Raw genomic sequence first — 9,753 nt, 5'->3', positions numbered from 1 at the left:
AACCTCTTATTAGATCAAGCATAATGCTCTAAAATACATTTATAATGCCCATATGAACAAGGAAGCCTCAGCCCGAGAACATGTTCTCAATATGATGGTTCATTTCAACATGGCAGAAATGAATGAGGCTGTCGGGTTAGCTTTATTTCGGAATCTTTGCCAGAGAGTTTCTTGCAATTTAGAAGCAATTCTGTTGTGAATAAGATTGCTTATACCCTTACCACCCTTCTCAACGAGCTACAGACTTTCGAGTCTCAGATGAAAATCAAGAAACATAAGGGAGAGACAAATGTTACTACTTCCACAAGAAAGTTTCATAGAGGTTCGACCTCTGGAACTATGTCTGTGTCTTATTCATCTGGTACTAAGAAGTGGAAGAAGAAGAAGGGTAGTCAAGAAAATAAACCTAACCCCCTTGTTGCTAAAACAAGCAAGAAAGCCAAGGCTGCAAAGGGAATATGTTTTCATTGCAACCAGAAGGGACATTGGAAGAGAAATTGTCCTAAGTACTTGGCATAAAAGAAGGCCAAACAAGGTAAATGTGATTTAGTAGTGCTAGAGACTTGTTTAGTGCAAAATGATGATTCGACCTGGATAATAGATTCAGGTGCCACTAATCATGTTTATTCTTCATTTCAAGGAATTAATTCATGGTGGCAGTTGGAGACTGAAGAGATAACCATGCGAGTTGGAACTGGGCATGTCGTCTCAGCGGTTATAGTGGGAGGGCTTCGACTTTGTTTACAGAAATCTTTTCTTTTATTAGAAAATGTATATGTTGTTCTTGATTTAAAAGGGAACTTGATTTCTGTAAAGTGTTTACTAGAACAATCTTACTCGTTAACTTTTAATATAAATAAAGTGTTTATTTTCAAAAAAATGGTGTTGAGATTTGTTTTGCAAATTTAGAAAATAATTTTTATGTGTTAAGATCATTAACATCTAAAGCTCTCCTTAATGTTGAAATGTTCAAAATTGCAGTGACTCAAAATAAAAGACTTAAAATTTCTCCAAAAGAAAATGCTTATCTTTAGCACTTAAGATTAGGGCACATAAATCGCAATAGGATTGAGAGATTAGTAAAGAATGGATTTCTAAGTGAGTTAGAAGAAAATTCTTTACCTGTATATGAGTCATGCTTTGAAGGTAAAATGACCAAAAGGCCTTTTACTGGAAAAGACCATAGGGTCAAAGAACCCCTGAAACTTGTACATTCAGATCTATGTGGTCCTATGAATGTTAAAGCAAGAGGAGGATTTGAATATTTCATCACTTTTACTGATGATTATTCAAGATATAGGTATGTTTATTTAAAGCAACATAAGTCTAAAGCCCTTGAAAAGTTCAAGGAATACAAGGCTGAAGTTGAAAATGCATTAAGTAAAACTATTAAAACATTTTGATCTGATCGATGTGGAGAGTATATGGATTTGAAATTCCAAGACTATTTGATGGAATGTGGAATTGTATTCCAACTCTCAGCACCTGGTACACCTCAACAGAATGGTGTATCAGAAAGGAGAAATTGAACCTTTTGGACATGGTTCGGTCTATGAAGAGTTATGTTCACTTACCTAATTCGTTTTGGGGTTATGTAGTGCAAACTGCAGTCTATATTTTGAATTGTGTTTCATCTAAAAGTTTTTCTAAAACACCTTTGATATTATAGAATGGTCGTAAAGGTAGTTTACATCATTTCAGAATCCGGGGTTGTCCAACACACGTACTTGAGACTAATCCTAAGAAATTGGAATCTCGTTCAAAATTATGTCTATTTGTAGGCTACCCCAAAGGAACCAGAGGTGGTTACTTCTATGATCCTAAAAATAATAAAGTATTTGTATCGACAAATGCTACATTTTTAGAAAAGGACCATATAAGGGAGCACAAACCACGTAGTAAGATAGTATTAAATGAACTTTCTAATGAAACTATTGAACCTTCAACAAGAGTTGTTGAAGAGCCTAGTGCATTAACAAGAGTTGTTCATGTCGGTTCATCTACTAGGACACATCAACCTCAATCGTTGAGAGAACCTCGACGAAGTGGGAAGGTTACAAACTTACCTATTTGTTATATGAGTTTAACTGAAACTTTAACTGTCATATCTGATGGCAACATTGAGGATCCATTAACTTTTAAGAAGGCAATGGAGGATGTGGATAAAGATGAATGGATCAAAGCCATGAATCTAGAATTGGAGTCTATCTACTTCAATTCAGTTTAGGATCTTGTAGATCAACCTGATGGGGTAAAACCTATAAGTTGTAAATGGATCTACAATAGAAAAAGGGGTGCAGATGCTAAGGTACAAACTTTTAAAGCTAGACTAGTGGCAAAGGGTTATACCCAAGTTGAGGGAGTTGACTATGAGGAGACTTTCTCACCTATTGCCATGTTAAAGTCTATTCGAATACTTTTGGCCATTGCTACATATTAGGACTATGAGATATGACAAATGGACGTTAAGACTGCTTTTTTGAATGGAAATCTTGAGGAGACCATCTATATGTAACAACCAGAATGATTCATAACTCTAGGTCAAGAGCAAAAGCTTTGCAAGCTTAATTGTTCTATTTATGGATTGAAACAAGCTTCTTGATCTTGGAACATAAGATTTGATACTGCAATAAAATCTTATGGCTTTGATCAAACCATTGATGAACCTTCTGTTTACAAAAGAATCATCAACAATTCAGTAGCTTTCTTAGTTCTTTATGTAGATGATATCCTACTCATTGGGAATGATGTAAGTATACTAACTAACATCAAACAATGGCTGGCAACTCAATTTCAAATGAAATATTTGGGAGAGGCACAGTTGTTTCGGGCATTCAGATATTTAGAGATCGTAAGAACAAAATGCTAGCTTTGTCTCAAGCATCGTATATTGACAAGATAGTTGTTAAATATTCAATACAAAACTCCAAGAGAGGCTTACTACCTTTCAAGCATGGAGTTACTTTGTCTAAAGAACAGTGTCCTAAGACACCTTAAGAGGTTGAGGAAATGAGACATATCTCCTATGCATCAGCTGTTGGCAACTTGATGCATGCAATGTTATGTACTAAACCTGACATCTATTATGCGGTGGGAATAATCAGTAGATATCAATCTAATCCAGGATTAGCTCACTGGACTGCCGTTAAAACTATCCTCAAGTATCTGAAAAGAACGAGGGACTACATGCTTGTGTATGGTTATAAAGATTTGATTCTTATAGGATACACAGACTCTGACTTTCAAACTGATAGAGATTCTAGGAAATATACTTCAGGTTTAGTGTTCACTCTTAACGGAGGAGTTGTGGTTTAGAGAAGTATCAAGTAAGAATGTATTGCTGACTCCACCATGGAGGCAGAGTATGTCGGAGCTTGTGAAGCTGCCAAGGAAGCTATTTGGCTTAGGAAATTTTTGACTGATTTGGAATTAGTTCCAAACATATCAAAGCCAATTACTCTTTACTATGATAACAGTGGGGCTACGGTAATTCTAGGAAGCCCAAAAACCACAAGCGTGGAAAGCATATTGTACGGAAGTATCACCTGATTCGAGAGATAGTGCATCGAGGGGACGTGATCGTTACATAGATAACTTTGACGCACGACATTACTGATCCGTTTACAAAGCCCCTCACGACTAAGTTGTTTGCAGGTCACCTAGTTGTTTTCAGGTCACCTAGAGAGTCTAGGTCTACTTGACATTCCACATTTAATCTAGAGCAAGTGGGAGATTTATTGGGTGCATATTGTATGCTTTAGTTTCTTATTTTGTGTACTATTATAGTGTTTTAACTTTTATGTTGTACACACCACTAGCTTTAGAACAAGTGAGAGATTGTTAGGGTTGATGCCCTAAATCTTGTGGTCTTGTAGTTTGTAATTGTATATATTATACAAACATTTTATTTATCTAATAAAATAAAGTATTTTATTATATTAGATAAACCCTAAACCCTAATAAAATAAAGTATTTTATTTTATTTGACATTTGGTTGCATTAACCCATAAAACCAATAAATTAACATCCAAGGTTATCTTCTGTAACTTAAACATGTATATGGAGACATACAACTGGATCATGTTTAAGTGATAACCTAAATGACCTGTAGTAGATGGTCAAGATTGGATACCTTATCCTGATGCCACTACGAATACGGCCTGCTTTGTAGTTTTTACAATTGTTCTAAAGTGCTACAAATGATCTGATCTTAATCATTCATGTCGAGACATTAGAGCGGGGGTATTCTATATAAAGAGTTTGTATAAGACCGAACCATGAAATGAATAGTCTCTCTTATTAACACCATTACTAGTTGAGACTACATTTCACCAGGATGACCATAGGTGACTTGACCTGAATTTTGAGTGAGTTGCCAGCTCCTGCCTATGGAGGCGATCCTTTGATTTGCATGGGTGAGAGTGGTCTATGTCGCCGTCGCCGATTTAATATGTCTACCATTTTGAGGATTTGACTGATTGGGGAGCTGGGAACACAGCTACACAAGAAGGAATTCACTCATTTTCTATAGATAGAGTAAGTAGAGAAATTGCTGAGAGGAGTTCAGTTATAGTAGGACTATAATTAATGTTCATTAGAGAAATCAGTGGTACTTAAGGAGTTAGATGTAACTACAGAGGCAAAACGGTAATTTTTTACCTAACTGTACTTACGAGCAATTTATAAAGGGTCATTACACTGTTAATTGGTTATATCTAATGGACACAAAAATATATCTATAGTAAGAAGAGTGTAACTATTAGTCTTTAGTGGAATGACTAATAGTTAATGAATAGAGATTAATTTAATTAAATAGTTTAATTAATTAATCTCATATCATTGGAACTTCAATCTATAGGTCCATAAGATCCTCTTGTTAGCTCAACAAGGATAAATGAGAATCCAATTTATTTTGTTTAATTTGAATTGTTCAAATTGATTGAAGAGAATAAATTGTCTATGGTACAATTAATAAGATGTATTTGATACATTATAATATAAAGTTTTTACGAAAGAAGTTAATATTTGAATATGATGCAAATAATAATAATATGAATAAGATTCATAAATAAACTATATGTTAAACTTAATATGCATTTGATTCATATTAGAATTATAGATCATATGAGAGATCTAAACCATTGATTATATTATATATGATGTAATATAAAATTATATTATATGAGATTAATATAGATTAAATTTATAATTATTTTATTTTATTTTAATTAATATAGTTTTAAATAAATAAAATAACTCCCATGAGAAAGAGAGAGGAAGTTATTTTGATAACTTCCCCCTCCATCAATGGTCAAGATTATATCTTAAAAAATATAAAGATTTTTTTTTTTTTTTTTGCTCTCTCTGTTTTTATTAATCGATCTCTCTGTGTTCCAAAAGAAATAAAATTCTCTCTCAAAACTTTTTTCGCACCAAATTACAGAAGACCACAACTCTCTGTGATTCTTTCGTTGAGAATAATGTGGAAGACTTCTTAGTGTTCTTGAAAAAACTGAAGAAGAGTTCTTGGAGGTTCTACAAAGGTTAGTTTCTTTTTCCTTTTTTTTTTCCATAAAAGCATGCTTAGGCTTTAGTTTTGTTTTCTCTGAACTTTTTTGTTTTACAAATTAAATTCCATTTGCACGACGTTCATACGCTTCTGCTTTGGAAATTCCATTCCTTCAGTACCAAGATTGTTCATATTCGGTACAAGATTGTTTACAAGATCATGTACCAAGATCGTTTAGATATTGGTACCATATTTTAGATTTGATACAATATCATGTACCAATATCTAAGATGATACAACATCATGTACCAATATCTAAACGATCAGTCGTCTTTTCCAGATGGACAAAGATAGATTGTTATCAGTATCTGATATGCTAGTTAACTGATAAGATTCAAATGATCATTTACCAAGATCTGAAAGATCGTATACCAATTTGTTAACGATCTTTTAGACAATATTATACAATCGTTTAAATTAGAAGCTTTTCATGTTGTGTGACTAATGAATCGCGAGGTATTTTTGTTTCTTCACCTTATGGGATTTTTTTCTATTTTTCAAGATTGTTTTAACGGTGTAAATAATTTCTTTTTGTTTGTGATTGAAGTAATGGCATAAATGTAATATTCTCAAAAGATGAAGGGTAAATGTGTCCAAAATATTATTTTACTTTTTATATACTATTAATAAAACTATTGAAAATACTTTTAAATATAATAAAACATTATTATCTATCGTTTAGTATATTAATGTCTATATTCATTTCATGTTTCTATATTTAAAGATTAAATAAGGATAATTTTCATAAATGTAACAAAACAACAAATTATTTATGGTCCGTGTAATAAAGCCAATGAAGTTAACTATCTTTTAAATATTTCAGATTTGTTCTTCCGTTTTTTTTCTCCTCTCGCTCCAATTTCTTTCATCGTATTCATCTTCTTTTTTTTCGCTGCGATTTCTTTTTGTCTTTCCTCTTTTCCTCTTCTATTAAATCTAAACAACCGTGTACAAGAAAATATCAAAATTAAAAGAATCGTATATAAAGAATCTTGAAAAAAATTATTTAAATTGGAGTTGTGAAATGTAAGCAACGTGTAAAAAACAAAGTATATGATCGTGTAAAAAAAATAAATAATCGTGGACAAATCTAAACGATCATGTAGCAAAAAGAATTTAAAAAACTGGTTTAGCCAAGTCTAAACGATTGTGTAACCAAATTAAACAAATTAAATGAATTAAACGATAGAACTGAAAAAAAAATTGTAGCAAAATGTAAACGATCAAATCTAAACAATAATCTAAAAAAATAAATTGTAGTAAAATCTAAGCGATATTATACATTAAATAATATTCAAATTTACATTTACATTTTTTTATTATTGAGTAATAGGAAACTGAATATTCCTGGAGATAAATTCTGTTTAAATTTTAGTACTATGACATACCAAACAAAATAAATGAACGTTGTAGAAAGAAACTGAGATGAAAGTGACAGTGGTAAGGTAAGAAGAAAATGAAATACTTTTTTGAACATAAAATTTGTTCTAAATAAAACCTAAAATTTGTTCAGAACAAATGTGACGAATGAAGTACAAGAAAGATAGTATGAAACTTTCGAGCAACAGACACCAAAGCCAATCATTTAAGGTGGGGGCATTTGCATTAAAAAGTGAAGATTTAGCATAAAATTGTGCAAAAAGGTACATCTCCAATAATTAATAGTTACAAATGTTTCACAATTCATATGCTTTTAACAGAGAAGAAAAGAGAAGAGGCATCATCATTATCACATCATCTAAAAATAATCCTTTCAAATCTATGAATCTCCATTTCTCCCTATTACTAATGATACCATAATACAGCCTCAAAATTCCAAGACAAGAAAAGCTCTCAATAATTTACACATGGAATGGACTTCCTCCTCCTTGAAAATCTCTCACTAATTACAGTACCATTTATGTCAAGAACCAAAGAACCAAATAACTAAAGAACGCTATTTTCTCTTGTATAATTAAGTTTTCAACCCTTTTGGCCTTATTTCAATTCCTTGGATAAGCAGACCGCCCTTCCAATGCCCGCCTTTGACCTCTGACACGCTAATCTCGAGCTCCCCACTAACCCCATCATGGAAGAATTCACCAAGCTGAACCTCCAGCCATCTATCTTCTCGCTCCTTAGGGATGTGGTGACCACAGTCCACAGCTGGGGCATCGTTCCTGGTGATTTCACGAGGCGTGGCCACTTGGGTTCCAATTATGCCGCGTCTACCAAGGTTTAAGAGGCCAAAGCCCCTATGCACAATTGGGTGGCGTTGTCGCCAATCTCTATTTACATCATCTAAATACACAGTTCGCTTCAGTGTTTCGTTACCGGCAAGGCCAACAGCGACCTCAACGGGCTGTTGTTGGAAGCCATAGCTGGAGGTTGTGGGCTTGAACACCAAATAGGCTGCATATAATGTGCCTGGAGACAGCATCTCCGTCTCTATCTTGCCTCTGATCTCGAGCCAACACACACTCACCAGCTCTGCCACCTCCCCAAACCTATTTGGTTACAATTCATCATCAAATAATATGCCTCAACATTATGATTTTACAAATCTTCACTCCACATTTAAATTTTTTTTACTTAATGTGATCTTTGAAATAGCAACAATAAGTGTTTTTAGCAAATAGAAAGAAACATTTTCCTAAGAATTATAGATAGGAACATGAAAACTTGTATGATGTCTAGACCGATTTGAGTTTAAAGTACTCGACAAAAATGCTAATAAGGGATTCTAAACTAAATTATGAACTAAAGAATGTGAGATAAAGAGAAATTTTTACCTTGCTTCAGGAGGAGAAGACCACCTCCAATACCTAGGAACATCACCCCAAACAATGAAAAGCTGTCTTGGAGAGATCATGTAGCATTTTTTCCCTGTCTTTTTATCCAATGAAAAGCTCTGAAATCAAATATATATAAGAAAACCCCAACGTTAGAAATTTGGTCACTAAGGCAAAAGAGAAAAAGTGGGTTGTTGAATACAAAATGAAAGGAAAAGAAAAAAGTGATCCTTCAAAAGAAAAAGTGGAAAGAATTCCACTATAAATAAAGGCAAAAACAAAAGTCAACCAAGATAGTCCCTCTCTTTTTATTAGAAGCCTGAATTCAAGAGCAGCCAAAACAAACAATAACATCATCATTATTAACAATTTAAAATCATGCTTTACAAATCCAAAACATTCATTTTCAACAATAAATGCCACAAACAAACAAACCGAACCAAATATCTTCCCAATTTTCCTTGACCTCTAATTTTTAATTAAAAAATAAGACAGAAACAAAACAATCGCATAAGAATCAGCGTCGTCAACCATACCATGAGAATCCCAACGAAATAATCCCTCATCCAAATCAAGCAATTACAAATCTAAATTCAGAAATTAGATTCAAAATTGAAATTATACCTTAGCGCCGCCGTGGATAAGTACAGGGAAGCGGCAGAGATGAAGATAGAGCTGTTTCTTGGACGAAAGAGGAGGGGAAAGCTGAGAAACAGCGTGAGAAATTTCATCAGCGTAATCGGGGGGAAGAAATCGGTCCCAAAGAGCATCAGAATCAGCAGCAGATCGGAAAGTGGTGGAAACAGAAGCGGAGCGGCAAACGTCTTGAGGAGAAGTGAAAGAGAGTATATGAGCAATACAGCCTTCAGGAAGAGCGGAGAAGTCGACAGACGCGGCGGAGGCGAGGACGTCAGCGGCGGGTTTGAGTTTAGCCATGAGATAGTGAAGTGGTGGGATTTTGTGGAGGAGAAAAAGGGGTTTTATATAAAAAGAGGGGAAACGGTAGCTTAGCGGTTAAGGTTGGAGTATATGTGTTTGGTAATTGAAATTTAAAATGATAAAAGAAAAAGAGGAGAAACTGTCGGTTCTCCTCTGTTTGTTTCTGCTTTTCCAAACCATTCCTTCTCTCTTCTTACATTAATTAAAATAAATATCCCAAATCATTTTTGTTCCAGTAATTTTAAGGCAAGTTTTCCAAATTAATAAAATATTAAATTATTTATAAAATCTATTATATTTTATTACTATTTTTATTTTTGGACTTTTTCAAAAATACAAACTATTTAGCTGTATTTTAAAAAATATAAGCAAAATATTTACACTCCGAAAATGAAAAAAGCTTATACGTTCACAATGAAAATACAAAAAATGCTCCGTCAATCAAGTCATCAACAACATACATAATATATTTGG

The 9,753-nt window shown here is 33.5% G+C and overlaps 1 protein-coding gene across 1 annotated transcript; it reads right to left on the bottom strand.

The window, feature by feature from the left end:
- Positions 1-7,200: 7,200 nt before the first annotated feature.
- On the bottom strand, positions 7,201-9,471 carry LOC103485813 (F-box protein PP2-B10-like). Its single transcript, XM_008443522.3, has 3 exons — positions 8,965-9,471; positions 8,341-8,459; positions 7,201-8,055 (listed from the first exon to the last, which is right to left on the bottom strand). The coding sequence occupies exons 1-3, from the start codon at positions 9,274-9,276 to the stop codon at positions 7,524-7,526; spliced, it is 963 nt and encodes a 320-aa protein (XP_008441744.2). The 5' UTR covers positions 9,277-9,471; the 3' UTR covers positions 7,201-7,523.
- Between the last annotated feature and the right edge of the window lie 282 nt (positions 9,472-9,753).

This window comes from Cucumis melo, chromosome 5 (assembly GCF_025177605.1).
Source record: "Cucumis melo cultivar AY chromosome 5, USDA_Cmelo_AY_1.0, whole genome shotgun sequence".
NCBI lineage: Eukaryota > Viridiplantae > Streptophyta > Magnoliopsida > Cucurbitales > Cucurbitaceae > Cucumis > Cucumis melo.
The sequence above is the reverse complement of the archived record's forward strand: the minus strand, read 5'-3'. Positions and strand labels throughout refer to the sequence as shown.

Coding starts and splice junctions, on each gene's coding strand:
- LOC103485813 (XM_008443522.3), bottom strand. CDS start 9,276: ATGGCTAAACTCAAACCCGCCGCTGACGTCCTCGCCTCCGCCGCGTCT. Junction 8,460..8,964: donor TTATCCACGGCGGCGCTAAG/GTATAATTTCAA, acceptor ATTTGATTTCAG/AGCTTTTCATTGGATAAAAA. Junction 8,056..8,340: donor TCTTCTCCTCCTGAAGCAAG/GTAAAAATTTCT, acceptor GTAACCAAATAG/GTTTGGGGAGGTGGCAGAGC.